General features: G+C 41.3%; 1 protein-coding gene across 1 annotated transcript in view; it reads right to left on the minus strand.

Moving 5' to 3' along the window:
- Positions 1 to 2619: 2619 nt before the first annotated feature.
- NUSAP1 (nucleolar and spindle associated protein 1) overlaps positions 2620 to 20856 on the minus strand; it is a 38338-nt gene continuing 20101 nt past the window's right edge. Inside the window, exons 7-11 of the mRNA XM_084904830.1 lie at positions 13587 to 13774; positions 11520 to 11677; positions 10604 to 10720; positions 4424 to 4532; positions 2620 to 3458 (exon numbers count right to left, since the gene is read on the minus strand). Coding sequence (XP_084760956.1) covers positions 3365 to 3458; positions 4424 to 4532; positions 10604 to 10720; positions 11520 to 11677; positions 13587 to 13774 — 666 coding nt within the window. The 3' untranslated portion in view covers positions 2620 to 3364. The remainder of the gene's footprint in view (positions 3459 to 4423; positions 4533 to 10603; positions 10721 to 11519; positions 11678 to 13586; positions 13775 to 20856) is intronic.

The raw sequence follows: 20856 nt of genomic DNA on the forward strand, positions 1-20856 counted from the left end.
AATCACTATAGACCAGGTGGCTGAAACAACATTTACTTCTCACAGATCTGAGGGCTGAGAAGTCCGAGACCGAAGTATTTGCATATCTGGTATCAGGTGAGTGTCCACTTCTTGGCTTATAGACAGCTGCCTTCTTGGCTGTATCCTCACATGGTCTCTTTCCGTTCTTTACAGACACTGATCCCAACACAAGGCCTCAGTCCTCAAGGCCTAATTGCCTCCCAAAGGTCCTACCTCCAATACCATCATGTTGGAAATTGGGGATTCAACATATGAATTTTGGGATGACACAAACGTAGTCCATAACATGTACGCAGAGAGCAGCTGGTCCTCTAAAGCTGCATGATCTTTATCAGTTCTTACTTTATAGTGACTTTTAATGGAACCACGAAACTAAATCAGGTAATAGACTGATGTTCCCAAAACTTCCCCATTTAAAGTATTACAGAAATTGCATATATATATCAATATATAGAACCTCATTAATAGTGTTTAAATTGATAAATTCTTGTCACCTTAGAGAAAGGAAGCTATAATACTATAGCCAGAGTACCCTAAGAAAGACAAGTTTAAATAAATAAGAGAATATATAAAGGCTAATAGCTTTTCCATCATCTTGGCCTACAATCTATTTTGTGTATTTTCATGTAATTATCTTTTTTTTTTAATTATCTTTTTTTCTTCTTTTTTTTTAAATATATATATTTTATTGATTTTTTTACAGAGAAGAAAGGAGGGGGATAGAGAGTTAGAAACATCGATGAGAGAGAGTCATCGATCAGCTGCCTCTTGCACACCCCCTACCGGGGATGTGCCCGCAACCAAGGTACATGCCCTTGACCGGAATCGAACCCGGGACCTTTCAGTCCACAGGCCGACGCGCTATCCACTGAGCCAAACCGGTTTCGGCTAAAATTATCTTTTTAATAGCTTTTATTGAGGTATAGTTTACATAACAAAGTTTGTTTATTTTTTAAAATATATTTTTATTGAATTCAGAGAGGAGAGAGGGAGAGATAGAAACATCAATAATGAGAATCATTGCCGAAACCAGTTTGGCTCAGCGGTAGAGCATCGGTCTGCGGACTGAAAGGTCCAGGTTCGATTCCGGTCAAGGGCATGTACATTGGTTGTGGGCACATCCCCGGTAGGGGGTGTGCAAGAGGCAGCTGGTCGATGTTTCTCTCTCATCGACGTTTCTAGCTCGCTCTCTCCCTTCCTCTCTGTAAAAAAATCAATAAAATATATTTTTTAAAAAAGCCAAAACTGGTGTGGCTCAATGGATAGAGCCTCAGCCTGTGGACTGGAAGGTCCCAGGTTCGATTCTGGTCAAGGGCATGTACCTTGGTTGCGGGCACATCCCCAGTAGGGGGTGTGCAGGAGGCAGCTGGTCGATGTTTCTCTCTCATCAATGTTTCTAACTCTCTATCCCTCTCTCTTCCTCTCTGTAAAAAATCAATAAAATATATATTTTAAAAAAATAAAAAAATAATGAGAATCATTGATTGGCTGCCTCTTGCATGCCCCCTACTGGGCATCGACCCACAACCCGGACATGTGCCCTTCACCGGAATTGAACCTGGGACCCTTTAGTCCACAGGCCGAGGTTCTAGCCACTAAGCCAAACCAGCTAGGGCTGTCTATTTTATCTATTTGTATATTTTGTTTTATATATACATTTAATTCTTTTATTTATACTTAAATACTAAAAAAATTTTCTTATTGATTTTGAGAGGAAAATCAACAATCTGTTGTTCTACTTATTTTTGCATTTATAGGTTAATCTTGTATGTGACCTGACCAGATATAGGCCCTATGACCTTGGCATATGAGGAAGACGCTGTAACCGAGCTACCTGGCCAGGGCCACAGAGTTTGCCTGTTTTATTTATTTTTTAAAATATATTTTATTGATTTTTTACAGAGAGGAAGAGAGAGGGACAGAGAGTTGGAATCATTATCAGCCGTCTCTTAGACCCCCCCTCCCCCACTGGGGATGTGCTGGCAACCAAGGTACATGCCCTTGACCGGAATCGAACCTGGGACCTTTCAGTCTACAGGCTGACGCTCTATCCACTGAGCCAAACCGGTTTTAGCTTTAGTAATTTCTTTAAAAATTTAAATGTATGTCTATCACATAACCCAGCAATTCTACAGCCAGGTATTTCAGGGGTCCTGGGTTCAATTCCGATCAAAGGCATGTATCTTGGTTGTGGGTGCGTCCCCAGTGGGGGGTGTGCAAGAGGCAGCTGATCGATGTTTCTAACTCTCTATCCTTCTCTCTTCCTCTCTGTGAAAATGAATAAAATATATATTTTTAAAAATTACTAAACTTTTTCAAGGTGGTTGTATAATTTTATTTTCTCAACAGCAGTGTATTTGACAGTTACCACAAAGTTTCTTGATTGATCTGATATCTGCCTCTTAATAGCAAAATCTAAGTTTATTAAGTTCCAAGGACTGTGTCCCGTTCTGTGGTTCGTATATGTGAAAATACAAAGAAGGACACGGGCGTTTCTTTTTGGGGTGGGAGTGGGCGGCCAGGAGAGGATGCTTGAGGAGTCGTCTTATTTGGTAACTAAATCTTGGAAGCCAATTATGTTTGCAAAGAATAATCAACCCCTGAGAGAAAAAACTTTATTTATGAAAATCTGAAGCAGTACAAAACTCAGAAATTCCACTTAGGTGCAACAAACATGGATACGATGCTAAGAAACTCTAGTCTTCCCATAAATTGAATAAAATTGAAGTTTAACAGCACAGTAATCCTTAAAGCAGCAATCCTGAAATTTCAACATGGCAGGGCATATTGTTAAATAAGCAAGGCTTTTGTTGTTAAGATATTGAGTGAGATGACAATTACATGAAATGAGTTGAACAAAAGATGCATAAGCTTGAAAAAAAACCACTTCACATGGGTAAAATTTTGATGTCATAACCAACCCATATGGCCCCTTGTTTTATTAAAGATGACTAGATTCTCTGGAGGATGAAAAGGGGACTTCCCCCAGCTTACCCTATCCTTACTTTATTACTGGTCAATTTCTACTAAAGCTTGTGCTATAATAAGCTACCTCTAGGTAAATGCTCTTGCCTAGAAGAGGATTGCAAATCTGTTAATATTAGAGCCAGGAGGGGTAAATTGACATTAAAAATCTAGGTCAAGAATAGGATGGGGGGAAAAAAGAATCTATAGGATGGGGAAAAAAGTATAGGATAGATCTCATTGAAATACTGAGTTGTAAAGGGACTTAGGAACAAAGTTAAGAGCAGAAAAAGACCTTTGGACAAAGTAGAAAGGACAGTATGAAAATATTTACAAAAAAAGGTTCGGAATAAAGTAATATTTACAGAACGTTAAACTATTAATCTGCAGCCATAGTAAGGCCCCTTCGAGTTCCCAAAACCTTTGCTTTCTTCTCCTTTCGTTCTTGCTCGTGTTTCTTCCGTTGCTCCTCCCTAAGAGGGACAGGTATATGTTAGGCTCTAGTGAAGCTCCACAACAGACCACTTGGAAGCACTTGTTAGGCTAATGTTCAAACTTAAAAAGGTATCTAGCAAACTTGTACAAAACATAGTTATAGGCACGCTGCAGTCTTACTGTGATGAAAATCATTGCTGTGTTAGGGCTATACATTCTAAAGTCAAGCACAGAACTGCAACCTGAAGGTACCCTGGTACCTGAACCCAATCCCTGTAGTTTTAATTGATAAATGTCTACTCTGGAAGTCAAAGGTCAAGCTCAAAATTACATAGTCCAGTGAAAATGCTGGGACTAGGAACCACTGGCTTAAAGCACTATATTTTTATGAAAGGGATGTGGGAGGGAATCCCAGGATCATGTTAATGATCTTAACAGCAAATATAGTTATTCACGATTTTGGTGGCAGGTGGATGTAGGCAAGACAAATGACAGGTAACTATCAGGAGGGTTTCATGCAGGGGGTCGACTCAACCAGGACCAGCTGCAGCCCAGGGCGAGCTCTGGCTTTAGCTTGGTTTTCATAGTGAAAGCCTCTAAGGACCATCCTGGGTTCCCCCTGTGTAGGGCCTTGAAGCCTAGTAAGCCTGGTTTCCCTGAAAGTAAGAAATTTACATCTATCTGCAGAGCTAGGTGCCCTGGGCGCTGGTATCTGGAGGGATGCCAGGCGCACAGTTTGGGCAGGCAGATCACATGAAAGCAGCGCTCTGAACGGTCCTCTTGTGACCGGTAGAGCCTTGGAAATAACGCAGATGCTTGGGCCCCACCTTGAACCCATTGAATTAGAATCCACAATTAGAACTTTTAGAAAACTCTATATGTGATTCCACTTCTAGCCTCTTAGACACCACTTACTGAGACTCTCTATCCCTCAGAGGTTCTGCTTTTATATACAGACTTTCAAAATTAAAAGACTTATAGAACTGGATAATTATGTGCTCACCTGGTCTGAAGAGGAGGTTGTTTGTAAGTTTTCTTGTGGAAGCTAACTCTGCTTACATGCTCATTCAGAGATTTATTTTCTTTAGATTGTCCCCATGGTTTCAGTTTTCCTAATTTATGACAGAGACAAAGATCAATGAAGACTTTTGTATTTATAGACTCACATTTAATCATCTGCGGCTATTTGCTTGCTATCAACATTTATACTTTGTTTTAATAGACATTTGCCAGTGTAAATCTTTTATTAATTTCAATTTCATATTCCATAGATATAAATTGCATTTTTTCTCTAAATAACATGTTCTATTTTAAAATAATATTTTTATTTATTTCCGAGAGGAAGGGAAAGAGAGAAATATAAATGATGAGAATCATTGATATGCTTCCTGCATGCCCCCTACTGGGGATCAAGCTCAAAACATGGGCATCTGCCCTGACCTGGACTCAAACTGCTCTCCTGGTTCATAGGTAAATGCTCAATTATGTGCCACACTGGCTGGGCATGTGTTCTATTTTTTAATCATTGGAAAGCCAAAGAGAAAACCTTAGTGTTTCTCTCTCATCAGTGATATTTTTTTTTTCTTTCTTCCTTCCTCTCTGAAATCAAAAAAAATATATTAATAAGAAAAGGAAAACCTTTAAAAAAAAAAAAAAAGAAAAGAAAAAGAAAACCTTGCCGGGACCGGTTTGGCTCAATGGATAGAGCGTCGGCTTGGGGACTGAAAGGTCCCGGGTTCGATTCCGGTCAAGGGCATGTACCTTGGTTGCGGGCAGATCCCCAGTGGGGGGTGTGCAAGAGGCAGTTGATCGATGACTCTCTCTCATCGATGTTTCTAACTCTCTATCTCTCTCCCTTTCTCTCTGTATAAAATCAATAAAATATATTTAAAAAAAAAAAAAAAAAAGAAAACCTTAACACTAAAAACAAAAAGCAACTCCCATTACATAGCACATTAAAAGGAACCATTGCAACCAAGCAGTTTATTTCAAGTTGCATAGGTATTATGTTTAGTGGCCTGGTGCACAACCATGCACATTGAAAGAAATTAAAATAAATATTTTAATATCGCTATTTGACCTTTCTCTCTAATAGAAGTGTCAACCAAATTCACGATTGACAATGCCAGATCGAAATACATGCGTGCGATTGGAGCCATGAGAGCTTTATATGTATCTCACATGAGCAAATCAACTTAGCCATGTGACTTTTAATTAGACCTGCTTTCTGATTTAGCTAAACTTTTTCCAGCCCAGTGAAGCACCCCAACTTCTTTCAGGTAACTGTGAGCAACACAGCAGTAAATATCAGCATGGAGCAGATTGTTATTGTAGATCACACAGGGAGAACAAATGGTAAAATATTTAACTGCAGCAGTGTTTGACTATATTCTTCACATTGAGAAAACCTGAAGTGATTTTTAAGGTCCACCATTTCTCACTTCTTTTCAGTGGGGTCAAGCTTTTAATCTTTCTAAATCTAGAAACTTTCCAGCTAATGAAAATAGGATTCTACTGTGTCTCCTATCTACCTACTCCAGGACTTCTGTGAGGATCAAATGAGATGAGGCATGGGAAAACACTTCACAGACATTTGGTTAAAGTGTGAAATGTTTGCACTTGGCTATATAGCAAGTTGGGTTCCTGGGCTGGAGAAAATCCAAGGGGGCTAGTTGTGGCTAGGGAGAGGAAGCTGGGCGTTGCTACGTGGGATGGTCAGACACTTAGCATATTAGCCTTATCTCTATCTACCTATCTATCTAATCTATCTATCTAAATATAATTAAATGGTAATTATGGGCGTGAACATCATTTTTATGAAATGGTAAACATGCAAATGATAATCACTGGTACTCAGACATAGGTCACAAACTAAAAATAAAACAATACCTAACCATCTGGAAGATAGATAGATATAGATATTAAAGTGGTATTTAAAAAAGTGGTACTTCACTTGTGCAGTTTGTTATTATCATTACCTCGTAAATTGTATTTGGAATAGAACAAGTGGGAATATTATGTTGGTTTTATTTTTAAAATATATTTTATTGATTTTTCACAGAGAGGAAGGGAGAGGGAGAGAGAAACATCAATGAGAGAGATCAGCTGTTTCCTGCACACCCCCTACTGGGGATGTGCCTGCAATTAAGGTACATGCCCTTGACCGGAATCAAACCTGGGACCTTTCAGTCCGCAGGCCAATGCTCTATCCACTGAGCCAAACCGGTTTCGGCTATTATGTTGGTTTTAGAACAAATTCCAGATGTTTAGGTATTGCTTTATTTTTACAGTTTGTGACCTATGTCTGAGTACCAGTGATTATCATTTGCATGTTTACTATTTCATAAACATGATGTTCACACCCATAATTACCATTTTATCAATAACTACTGAAGTAGTTCTTATTTTCCCTTCCATAAAGGAACTAACTGACTTGCCTAGGATAATCAACTTAGCCATATATATATAAAATAATAAGCACAGATGAAGCTTTAATCCAAGTTTTCTACTGCTAGCCAAGTTGGTGGTCATATTCATTCCCACAGCAGAAACTTCAGAGCGCGCCTTGCATGTGCCAGGAACTGTTGTAGGAGCTGGGGACGTAAGCAGTGAACCAAGCAGTCAAATTCCTTGCTTTCTTGGGCTTACATGCCAGTGGTAGAAGTAGATAACAGTAAAGTAACATAACATCAGGTGGTGACTCATGCTATGAAGAAATGTGCACCAGGCTGAGGAGTAAAGACTGGGAGGCAGGGAGTGAGGAAAGGCAGGAGTTGGAGATAGCTGAGTGGATTTCCCAGAAAAATGAGGGAGAAAGCTGTGCAAAGGCCTGTGGCAACAACATTCCAGGTGGGTCGGAGGGATACAGTGGAGGTGGGGATGAGCTGGGTGTGTCTGAGGAATTGAAACACCAATGTATTAGGTCTAGTAATAATTAATGTCGTTTTCTAATACTTTTTTAAATCGAATTTATTTAAACAATTCAACAAAATTTAATCAACAATATAGTTGCCGTTGTTTTCTACTACTTGTGCCCAACGCTCAGGAAGCATTTTAATCCCTCTGTTGTAAAATTCTTGTGATTTTGATGCAAAAAATTCGGTCAATGCATTTTTGAGGCATTCTTCATTATTAAATTTTTTTCCAAGAAGAAAGTTTTGCAAAGAACGAAACAAATGGTAATTGGAAGGGGCAATATCAGGAGAATATGCAGGTTGAGGGAGAACTTCCCATTCCAACTGGCGCAGTTTTTCAGCAGTGATTCTTGCAGTATGCGGTCGTGCGTTACCGTGGTGAAGAATTACGCCCTTCCGATTAATCAGCGCGGGTTCTTTTTCTCTTAAAGCTTGGGCTAACCTTTCCAATTGGGCACTATACACTGCACTTGTAATGGTTTGGGTAGATGGTAAAAGTTCATAATGAAGAATTCCTTTAAAATTCCACCAAACACACAACATCACTTTTTTCGCATGCAAGTCAGGTTTTGGCGTGGGCTGCGGAGCCTCATTTTTGTCCAACCATTGAGGCTGCCTTTTCAAATTAACATACAGCACCCATTCTTCATCTCCGGAAACAATTTGCTCTAAAAACGGCAAACGGTTTTGACGAGAGAGGAGCGAACTGCAAATTGTGACTCTTTGATTACGGTTGTTGTCGGTCAACTCATGAGGAACCCATTTTCCAAACTTTTGGACTTTGCCAAGTGCACACAATTGATTGGAAATTGTTTTTTGTGAACAATTTAAAGTTGTTGCAAGCTCTTGTTGGGTAATTTGAGGATTTTGCACCAAAAGAGCTTGAAGAGCTTCTTGATCAAAATTGGACACACAGCCTCGACCACTCTTGTCATCTAACGAAAAATTTCCCTCGAGAAATTTCTCAAACCAACGCTGGCATTTTTTGGCACCAACTGCATCTTGACCAAGAGCACTACAGATGTTTTTTGCAGCCTCACTTGCTTTTCTTCCTAATTGGAACTTGTAAAGCATGCAGTGCCAAATATGCTCTTCATCCGCCATCTTCTTAGCCCTAGTTTTGCAACAAAAACCAAACACAAACACAAACTTTTCCAAGCAAAACTTGTTAATTGTACTTCACACGTTCTGTAGATACCACGTGTTTGAAGGTTATGTCAATACAAGTCAACGCCAAGCAAGATTTTAAACGAATGTTAAAAAACGTCATTAATTACTACTAGACCCAATATTTGTCCCAAAGTCGGGGAAGGAGGCAGTGACTGAAGTTGGAAAGAGATGGGGAACCTCAGGAGATTCTGAGCAAGACAGTGTTTGTTTTTACGGTTGTAGTGGGGCAAAGAGGTCATTCTAGAAGCCCAGGTAAAGATGATGATGACCTGGACCAAAGGGAGTCACAATGGAGAGATGAAAGTGGTCTGATTAAAGATCTTTTTCAAAGGTAGAGGTGAAAGGACTAGCCGATGGGCTGGAGATGATGCCTAAGGGAAAGTGAGGAGCCAAAGAGGACTCCTAGGTTTCTGCCCTGATGACTCAGTAGATAACTCAACAGAAAGAGGTGCCATTGCCACAGATGGGAAAACTCGGGAAGAAAAAATGGGTGTGTAAGAGAAGTAGATGTATTTTTACCACAACTAAATAAGATTTAAGTTATGTTTCATTGACATTCGTAATTTAAAGATAAACATCCTAGCTGATCTGGCTCAGTGGACTGCAGATTGGAGGGTTCCTGGTTCGATTCCCAGTCAGGGCATGTGCCCAGGTTGCAGGCTTGATCCCCAGTAGGGGGCGTGCAGGAGGCAGCTGATCAATGAGTCTCTCATTATTGATGTTTTTATTTCTCTATACCTCTCCCTTCCTCTCTGAAATCAATAAAAGTATATTAAAAAATAAAAATGAAGATAAACATCCTATATAATAAAAGGCTAATATGCAAATCAACCAAAGGGCAGAAAGACTGGTAGCTATGACAAGTACTCACCACCAGAGGGCAGACACTCAATGCAGGAGCTGCCCCTGGAGGTGGAGGGGGTCAGTGTGCTCCCACAGGGGAAGCACCTCACAGCCGGAAACCGGGCTCATTAAAGATCTTTTTCAAGTGCAGCAGCAGTGGCGGGAGCCTCTCCTGCATCCGCAGCAGTGCTAAGGATGTCTGACTGCTGGCTTAGGGAGTGGGCCTAAACTGTCAGTCGGATATCCTCCGAGGGCTATATCCCGGAGAGAGCACAGCCGGGCTGAGGGAGACCCCTCCCCCACTCATGAATCTCATGCATTGGGCCTCTAGTTATTACATAAACATGATTATGGTTTTAAAAAGTAATTCCAAAAGCACAAAAGAGAGATCACATTAAGTGTTCATATTTTTTACAGGTGTAAGAATAATATATGCTCAATGACATCTGGCCAATGAACATCCCAGTTGTTGGACTGGTGGTTCCCAGAAGCCTGGGATCCTTTGAAAGCTGTAAAGAAAACATTCAGCCGAAACCGGTTTGGCTCAGGGGTAGAGCGTCGGTCTTCGGACTGAAAGGTCCCAGGTTCGATTCCGGTCAAGGGCATGTACATTGGTTGCGGGCACATCCCCGGTGGGGGGTGTGCAGGAGGCAGCTGGTTGATGTTTCTCTCTCATCGACATTTCTAGCTCTTTATCTCTCTCCCTTCCTCTCTGTAAAAAGTCAATAAAATATATTAAAAACAACAACAACAAACATTCATTAACCCACAGGCTCACTTCTAAGTTTCTTGATTTTGGCTGAAATTTTAATTCTTTGTAGTAACATTGATTAGAAATTATGTCTTTGATTAACAAAAATGTGAGTGAATCAGATATTTAATATTTGTTTAATGGACATTCTTTTTATGTATTTTATTGATTTTTCACAAAGAGGAAGGGAGAGGGATAGAGAGCTAGAAATATTGGTGAGAGAGAAACATCAATCAGCTGTCTCATGCATTCCTCTTGCTGGGGATGTGCCTGCAACCAAGGCACATGCCCTTGACCGGAATCGAACCCGGGACCCTTCAGTCCGCAGGCCGATGATCTATTTACCGAGCCAAACTGGTTTCGGCTGGACATTCTTTTTAAACATGAAGAGTGGGGGCAGAAATTCTAGGCAGTCAAGTAAGGTTTCCATCTAAGTCACAACCTCAGTGGAAAATGGGTTGATCTTAGGTCTTTGTGTGTCTGTACTGCAAAACATCCCACATACCTTTGTGTGGCTCATAGTTGAGGGGACGAGACAAACTTGCTTTGAGATCAAACACTGGTTTCTTGTTGGAGACTGGAGTCTGTGCTGCTTCAGCTGAAAACTTGAATGGGGTAATAACTAAAAAAGCCAACACAAAACCCAAGGGCTTGATTAGGGGGGGAGAGGGGGGAGACTGATTATAGTTTTTTATTAAAGTATTACTTCTCAATCTTAAAAATATAATCTATACGAAAAGTCCAAGACAAATGTAAGGTTAAAAGAGGAGAGAAGAATAACTGAAGAAAGTTAATCACTGAGATTTGTTTTCCCTATTAGCTTCTCCCCAAATAGTCTAAACATTATGAGATTTCCTATGATCAGCTGGGAGTTTAGAATCCTGTTTAAAGAATTTCCCTGATATTATTTACCCTTCTTAAAAATGATAAATTACTAATAGTAACATTTTCATTAAAAGACATAAGGCCTACAAGGAACCTAAATCACATAAGTGGCAAAGATTCATGGCTTTGTTTGTTATTAATACAGGGATATGTATCTACATAGCTTATTCTGGGTCACCTAGTCTACTAGTCAATAGTGTGGCACTGATTCCATGAACTCTGGGATCCTGTTTGTTTCAGAGCCTGCAGGCCACTGGAGGCTGTCATGTCCTCCTCAGCCCTGGGTCTGAGAAGAGGCTGAATGCTCTTCAGGGAGAGTCACGTCTTAGGACTCCTCTTCGATGGGATGGAGTCCTCAGGCAGACACTAGTTTTTTGTTTTTGATTCTAGCATTTCCCTCACCCATATACAATGAAAAATATGCTATGGTAAAATGTTTGCTTTTGGTTTTACAGATATGGAGAGGCTTAAGGAAACAGATAAACTTAATTTCAGAAAGTTACATGGCTTGAAAATGAACCAATATATTTTTTCACCTGTAGCAGAATCCCCCTTTGTGGTCTTTAACTTGTTTGTCCCAAGCACAGCCTGGCCTTTTGGAGTATTCCCAGTTATGGACACATGTGGAGACTTTCTGGCCGGAGTCTTAGTCAGTGAACGCTTATATTCATTATCTTTAGTAGCAGCTGAAAACCTAAATAGGACAGAGGAGTACAAGACATGAGTAGTATTAAGAGTAACTGTGTCAAGCTTATAAACAAAGCCACTTGTCCATCACCAAGCAGTGAAAGGGCCCCCATGCACCAACTTGACCCCCAGGAGGCAGCCGTTCATTTGTGTAAATACTGTCACACAAATGAACCTCCTTTGCAGAATAGAGATGCTCTTAAAACACTTATGCTAAAGCAAATCAGTAATCAACTTTTATTTATAAAACACTAGAGGCCCAGTGCATGAATTTGTGCACTGGTAGGATCCCTAGCAGCTGGCAATGGCCAGCTGAGGCCTCCCTTCCTTCCCCCAGTCACCTGCCGTCACCACTGGCTGGGGCCTCCCTCCCTTCCCCTAGCCAGCTTAGACCCTGGTCGAAATACCAGAACTCCCAATGAAGGGGACCATTTGCACACTAAGCTTTTACTATATAGGACTAGGGGCCCGGTGCATGAATTCGTGCACTGAGGGGGAGGGCCCCTCCACCCAGCTGCCCCCTCTCACAGACTGGGAGCCTTCAGGAGATGTCCTACTGATGGCTTAGGCCCGCTCCTCTGCAGGAAGTGACAGGGTTGATCAAGGGAAGGCACTAGCCCTATCACTCTGCTGCTGCAGCCACTGCCAGCCACTGCAGCTGCCAAAGTGTTTTCATCAACACGGATTCCAGTCCCTTCACTATGAAAAAATGACAACTTTCTTTAGGCATTATCAAGATGTCTCTTTCACAGGATATGACATTCCTTTATTTATTTATTTATTTTTTATCCTCACCTGAGGATATGTTTCCATTGATTTTTAGAGAGTGTGGAAGAGGGAGAAACAGAGAAACATCAGTGTGAGAATGTGAGAGGGACACTTTGATTGGTTGTCTCCTGCATGAGCCCTGAACCAAGCCCCGGCCAGGGAGAAGCCTGTAACCTAGGTATATGCCCTTGATCAGAATCGAACCCAGATCCTGCAGTCGGCAGGCTGAGGCTCTATCCACTGAGTCAAATCAGCTAGGGCAGGATATGACATTTCTAAGCCTCTCTAGCAGTGGACCTTTGTTTTGTCCTCCAGGAGTGTAATGGAAAAACTGTAGATCACCTTCTTGGATTCTTATTACCCAAGTTACAAAGAACACTGAATGGTGTACCAGGAGCTTAGCCAATGAGCAGTCAGAAAAGGTGTTTATACTTGAACTGGTTTGGCTCAGTGGATTGAGCGTCAGCCTGCAAACTGAAGAGTCCCAGTTTTGATTCCTGTTAAGGGCATGTACCTTGGTTGGGGGCACATCCCCAATGGGGTGGGGGTGGGGGGCCCGGAGGCATCTGATTGATGTTTCTCTCTCATCAATGTTTCTAACTATCTCTCCCTTCCTCCACATGACCCCACTCATTTGTGGATAATAAAGATCATTATAAACTGATGAACCAAAAGATAGATATAGAGACAGTAAAGCAACAAGCAGACTGTCAAATTACAGCGAGGAGGGGAGGAGGATCTGGGGGAGATAATAGATCAGCCGAAGGACTTGTATACATGCATATAAGTACAACCAATGGACATAAAAACTCAGGGGAGGGGGGAGGGGCAAAAAAAATCAATAAAATATGTAAAAATAAATAAATAAATAAATGATTAAAAAATATATGTATATATCTTTTAAAATAAAAAAATAAATTTGGCTCTCAAAAGAAATTTCAATCGTTGTACTGTTGATATTTGGCTCTGTTTACTAATGAGCTTGCCGACCACCAGTGTAGGGGGCAACACTCCAACGAATGAACCAACTGGCCAGTGTTAGTTCTTTCTCTATCAATGTGAAAATATTTCATGTAGTCCACCTGAAATGTATTAGAAGCTGTAAAGTTTTGAGACCTTGTCCTCCATCCCATTTTGGAGTTCTTTACCTGACATTCATTTTAGTTGCTGAGAGAGTGGAACGCTTGACCGACCCCTTCATATACAAGGTGCTCGGATCTGCAGCACCCGGGGCCCGGCCTTGTGAGCGCTGCTGGCTTGAGGGAGTACAAGCCATAGAGAATCTTCCTTGGCGACCCACTGGAGTTGCCACCACTTCCTTAGTTATGGACCGCTTCTGAGGAAGGAAAACATATCATTAAAGCTTTACCTCTTAGACAGTATTGTGTCCTTGGCAAAGTGCAAAAGAGCGCTCCCATTTATTTCCCGCCAATCCCCCTTTCATCTCTCGACCCCATCATCCCTTCTTTCTGCATTATTTCATCCTATCCTTCCTGCCTGGCAGGCTGGCCATTCCCTATACCTGTGTTGTGATGGTGATGGATTTAATAGTAACTTCTGGTTGTGTTGAGTAATGTGTTACAGAAAGCCCTTACCAAGTCCCAAATACCCAGGTATTTTTTAACTAGAGAAAGAATGTGGCTTAAACAGACCCTGTGGCCAGAAAGAAAGAATAAATAGGTTCTCTTGGGCATATAGTAACTTTGAGAGCATGATATGGAGTTTATTAAATAAAAACTCAGAGAATTTATTACATAATTAGTATATGGAATCTACAAATAGTTCCATCCCTACTTCTCCCACCCTCTATAATTTTTTTTTATATGTTTTTATTGATTTCTGAGAGAAGGGAGAAAGAGATTTAAAAAAAAATCAATGATGGAGAAACCAAGATGGCAGCATTGATAAACACTAAACTGCTGCCCCGCACAACAATTTCAAAACTACAACTAAAAGACAAAATGTCTATCACCCAGAACCAAGGGAAAGCTGGCTGAGTGGAAGTTCTACAACTAGAAGGAAAGAGAAAAGAGCATTGAGGTGTGCACAAGTTCTGAAAAGCTGAGGTACAGAGGCGCGTGAACCAGGCTGGCTGTGGGCATTGCTTTTTTCAACCTAAAGAGAGACAAGCTTCCAATTACTCTGAAATCCAGTTTCTGGGAACCCAAACTCCTACAGGGAGCAGCTGGACTATCTGCCATCAGGTCAGAAAGTGAGAGTGGCTTGCTTGCAGAGCTTCGTGCAGGAATCTTTTTTACTACACTGGGGTGCGAGACGCAGGGATGCGGAAATTCGGACACACTGAGATGGCTGACTGGCAGCCATCGCTGTTTGCCACACCCTAGCTTAGTGATTCCCTGAGACCCCACCCCCAGATCTACAAACCCACCCAAGTTCTGAGCAGCGGCTTTTGCATATGAATAGCCTCCCCTATTGCAGCTTAACCTAACAAACTGCAGCTCTGATCAGATAGCTCCAAAACCTCCAAACTCCAAGCAAGAAAACTAGTTCTCGCTGTAGCTCCTGCTGGTTGGCCTCAGACAGTAGCTGACCTGCATCCCATTGGAGATCCAGAAGCCAGTGTACCTAGTGGTCAGTGTGAGATGACATCAGATTTCAATTCCTCATATCGTTAAGTGACACAATCAAGAGGCAGACTCAGTGAGCACCAAAACCCCACTGAAGCAAGTCCTGCCCCATGAGCGTGTCTCCAGCACAGCAGTTCTTCCATAATAGACACAGTAGGTCCTCACAGCCAATTGGCCTGGAGGTCAATTCCTCCCAGTGTACCAACAGCAATCAAGGCTTAACTACACCAAAACTTTGCTCTTAGCCCACAAAAGGGTGCACCAAGAGCATCCACCTCAGTTGATTGGGGAGGCTGAGGTCACCTATCACACAAAGCCACTCAATCAACACAGGGAAGCAGCCAAAATGTGGAGACAAAGAAACATGTCATGAATGAAAAAAATGGAGGAAAGCAAACTACTTTACATAGAGTTCAAAACCACATTGATAAGGTTACTCAAGAATCTTCTAAAAACCACTGAGAAACTTGATTAGACCTACGAGAACTTAGTGAGACCTTCAAGGACCTTAATGAGAATGCCAAAAAAAATGGAAAAGGGCCAGTCAGAAATTAAGCATACACTGCCTGAAATAAAGAATATACAGAAATTCAACTGTAGATCAAAGGACCCCAAGAACCACGCAAAGATCTGAAATAAAAGAAAACAAAAAACACCCAACCAGGAAAAAAAAAGGAATCCAAAAATATGAAGATAGGGTTAGGAGCCTCTGGGACAACTTTAAGCATACCGACATCCAAATTATTGGGGTGCCAGAGAAGAGAGAGAGCAAGACACTGAAAATTTATTAGAAGAAGAAATGACAGAAAACTTTCCTGGTGAAAGAAATAGACTTATAAGTCCAGGACGTGCACAGAACCCCAAACAAGAGGAATCCAAAAAAGACTACACCAAGACACATCATAATTAAAATACCAAGAGCAAAAGACAAAGAGAGAATCTTGAAAGTAGCAAGAGAAAAACAGTTAGTTACCTACAAGGGAATACCCATATGACTGTCAACTGATTTGTCAACAGAAACAATGTAGGCTAGAAGGGAGTGGCAAGAAATATTCAAGGTGATGAGCAGCAAGAACCTACAACCAAGATTACTCTACCCAGCAAAGCTATCATTCAGAATTGAAGGTCAGATAAAGAGCTTCACAGACAAGAAAAAGCTAAAAGAGTTCATCACCACCAAACCAGGATTACATGAAATGCTAAAGGGTATTCTTTAAGAAGAGGAAGAAGAAGAAAAAGGTAAAAATAAAAATTATGAACAACAAAATGACAACAAATACATACTTACCAACAAGTGAATCTAAAAATCAAGTGAATACAAAATTTGATGAACAGAATGGACTGATGAATATAATAGAATCAGGGATATAGAAAGGGAGTGAACTCACAATTCTCAGAGGGAAGGAAGTATGAGGGGTGCAGGAAGAGACTGGACAAAAAAGTTACACCTATGGATGAAGACAGTGGCAGGGGAAAGGGCATGGGGTGGGGTGGGGAATCAGGTGAAAGGGAGTATGGGGTGGGGGGAGAGGAACACCTGTAATAATCTTAACAATAAAGATTTATTTAAAAAAAAACAACAAACCGCCGAAACCGGTTTGGCTCAGTGGTAGAGCGTCGGTCTGCGGACTGAAAGGTCCCAGGTTCGATTCTGGTCAAGGGCATGTACATTGGTTGCGGGCACATCCCCAGTAGGGGGTGTGCAAGAGGCAGCTGGTCGATGTTTCTCTCTCATCGACATTTCTAGTTCTCTATCTCTCTCCCTTCCTCTCTGTAAAAAATCAATAAAAATATATTTAAAAAACAAACAAAAAAACAAACCATCAATGATGAGAATCACTAATTGAGTGCCTCTTACATGTCTCCTACTGGAGATTGAGCCTACAACCTGGGCATGTGCCCTGACCAGGAGTCAAACCATGACCTCATGGTTCATGTGTTGATGCTCAACCACCAAGTCACACCAGCCAAGCAGCTATAAAAATCTTGTTTTAACAAAGCAAATAAGTCAATCATATAACACACAAAAATAAATACATGGGTTAAAGATTAAACATAGGGGAAAATAACAAAATAGTAAATATAAATATAAGAGCACATTTTTATGATCCTGGGATAGGTAGTGTATGAAAACAGCTGAGCCTTAAAATGAAAAGTTGGCTAGTTTTAACTAAAAACAAAACAAAAACACCTTCCACAAGATAAAAGACACTATTAATATAGTTAAAAGATAAACTGTGGGCAAATATTTATAACATACATGAAATCATGATGGGGGGTCCCTCAGCCCAGCCTGCATGCACCCTCTCACAATCCAAGACCACTGGCTGGCTCCTAACTGCTCACCTGCCTGCCTGCATGATCTCCCCTTACTGCCTCTGCCTCGGCCCCATTGTGGCGGCATCTAGAAGGACATCCAGAATGACACCTGGAAAGTCGTTCAGCTATCTGGTCTAATTAGCATATTACCATTTTATTATTATAGATAATATATATAATTGGCTTATAAATATGCAAAAAAAATAAATAAGCAAATTAAAAGAGCCAATTATAACATATTAGAGGCCCAGTACACAAAATTCCTGCACAGGGAAGAGGGGGGAGGGGTGACCCTCAGCCCAGCCCTGCCCATTCTCGCAATCTGGGACCTCAAGAGTAGGTTCCCTAGGCCTGGTCTATTGGGGCTTTTCTTTTCCTGGCTGCCAGCAGCTGGCCCCACTCCCGCTGCTGCTGATCCTGAATCAACACCCATGCTTGCAATCTGTGCGGCGCTGCCCCCCAAACCCCATCCCCACAAGTCGCCTCCCTCTGTGGGGTGATAGTTGGTCGGCCCTGCATATCCGCCACAGAATTGCGGGACAGTGGCCCGGGCTTCCCTCTGTGGGACAATCAATGAGGGGGTCCTCAGATAGATTGTCCTGCAGAGGGAGACCCTGCCAAACTGCCTTCCCCTGTAGGCCTGGTCACCCCTAACTGCCCTCCCTTGCTTGTCTAGTTGCCCCCAATTGCCCTCCTCTGCTGGCCTGGTCACTCATAACTGCCTGCCCCTGCCGGCCTGGTCACCCCCAACTGCCCCTCCCTCCCTGAGCTGGCAGGGTCGCCCCTAACTGCCTCAGTTCCCGCCACTGTGGCTTTGTCCAGAAGAACATCCAGATGTATGTCTGGAAGATGTCTGGTCTAATTAGCATATTACCCTTTTATTAGTATAGAAGGTATACAACATAAACGAATGATCAGAGAGATTCAATTGAGATTTTTTTCATAGTATCAAAATTTTTTTAATTTTATCATTACCACTGTTAATAAAGTAAACAGGTATCTCAGCACAAGTTTTCTGATCTTTGCAGAGGGCCATTTGGCAACCAAATCCAATAGGTATCCCTTTTCTAATCATGAAAGTCAGGGAAAGATTGGTCACACTAGGATGATTCTCTCTAGGATCATTGCTCATTTATTACTGTTACTACCTAGATGACCAATCTCCAAACTTCATGTCAGCGATGTCAAAGTCATGTAATTTTTTTTTTCTCTGGTCTCCAAATTGGTCATACTAAAAAACCCAACTGATAGGTCAATTCCTTAAATCATGGGGGTGGGGAAAGATTTTAGAAATAAACTCACTCAGATAGGGCTAGCACTAAAAAATAAGATACTCATTTATATTCAACTGTGATTGTAGTGATAGCCCTTGGTAATATTTATGAAAATATTTCGGACATACTAAATATCTCCTCTTTGGATTTTCTACCCACATTGTTTTATTTTTGTTTTTATTTTTTATTATTATTATTATTTTTTAAATATATTTTATTGATTTTTTATAGAGAGGAAGGGAGAGAGATAGAGAGCTAGAAACGTTGATGAGAGAGAAACATTGACCAGCTGCCTCCTGCACACCCCCCTTGGGGGATATGCCCACAACCAAGGCATATGCCCCTGACCGGAATCGAACCCGGGGCCTTTCAGTCCGCAGACCGACGCTTTACCACTGAGCCAAACCGGTTTCGGCTGTTTTTATTTTTAAAAAAATATATTTTATTGATTTTTTTACAGAGAGGAAGGGAGAGAGAGAGAGAGTTAAGAACATCGATGAGAGAGAGTCATCAATCAACTGCCTCTTGCACGTCCCCTACTGGGGATGTGCCCGCAACCAAGGTACATGCCCTTAACCGGATTGAACCTGGAACCCTTCAGTCTGCAGGCTGACACTCTATCCACTGAGCCAAATCGGTTTTGGCTACTCACATTGTTGATCGGTATAAAGGAATGGAGATGTTTAATGCCATGACTTGGCTTTGTCACTGTTTGAAGACTGATAAACAGTGTCTTTGACTGTATAACAGTGGTTTTATGAATCTTGTTCAAATGAATGTTATTACCCAAGATTAAGCGTCTCAGGAAGAAGTTTATGGAGTTTCTGTGTGTGTATATATTAGTGTGTGTGTGTTTTACTATTTAGAATTTATCACCCAGTACATTTCCCTGTTGGCAGAAAACTAAAAACTCAACCAAGTTTCTGATATAATAGACAAAGTATCTGCTAACAGTGCTCATTTTCTGCCTTATTTATTTATTTAATATATATATTTTATTTCAAAAAGGAAGGGAGAGAGCGATAGAAACATCAATGATGAAAGAGAATCACTGACTGGCTGTCTCCTACACACCCTTTACTGGGGATCGAGCCCGATACCCGGGCAATGTGCCCTTGACCAGAATGGAACCCAGGACTCTTTAGTCCATAAGCCAATGCTCTATCCACTGAGCCAAACTGGCTAGGGCTTCTGCCCTTTTTCAATCAACTTTACACTGTTTTGTGTTGTAATACCACAAAATGCCTCAAATACTTTGGGAGAAATAAGGCAGGTGGTTAAGTTTTATTAAAAATTCTAAAATAGCCGAAACCAGTTTAGCTCAGTGGATAGAGTGCAGACTGAAAGGTCCCAAGTTCGATTCAGGTTGCAGGCACATCCCTAGTAGGGGGTGTGCAAGAGGCAGCTGATGGATGACTCTATCGATGTTTCTAACTCTCTATCCTGCTCCCTTTCTCTCTGTAAAAAATCAATAAAATATATTTAAAAAAAAAATTCTAAAATAGCCTTAGCCTGTTTGATCAGTGGATGGAGCATCAGCCTGCGGACTCAAGGGTCCCAGGTTTGGTTCCGGTCAAGGACATGTACCTTGGTTGTAGGCTCACACCCAGTGGTGAGTGAGCAGAAGGCAGCTGACTGATGTTTCTCTCTCACCAATGTTTCTAACTCTGTATTCCTCTCCCTTCCTCTCTGTAAAAAAATCAATAAAATATATATTTTAAAAATTCTAAAATAAATGTTTCCCTAGCCTCCTTTGAACACCTGATACCACATATGATAGTAGCATCAACTTTTGAGGATGTCATCGACTCCCTACTCCAGTAACAACCTCGGGGCTTGACTTTATCACCTTTTCTTCCTTGAAGGGGCCCTGAGACCAGCAGGACCTGGACTGAAGGCCCACTGGGAGCTCAGTAATCACTGAGAGCCTTTAAGTAGCCTCTGCTAGCCACCTTTCTCCTTTAGGTGAGAGACAGGGGAAGAAGATGGCTTCGGCTATAATTATAGAGTCCATCCTCAACAAAAGGGACAGGCACAATGTCTGAATGTGGAAAACAGGATAACTTATTTCCACTTTGGAATTTATTCTGTATAGTGAAGACTCAATTCATTCATAAAAAAAAGAAAAAAAAAGTTTATTTGAAGGGTTTTGAAAATTCTCATGGTAGGGGAAAGCAATTTAAGATAATAAAGATGCATTAAACTCAAACAAATCCATTCCACAAATCCATCAAAAG

Source organism: Pipistrellus hanaki (assembly GCF_964339955.1).
Source record: "Pipistrellus hanaki genome assembly, chromosome: 1".
Classification (NCBI taxonomy): Eukaryota; Metazoa; Chordata; class Mammalia; order Chiroptera; family Vespertilionidae; genus Pipistrellus; species Pipistrellus hanaki.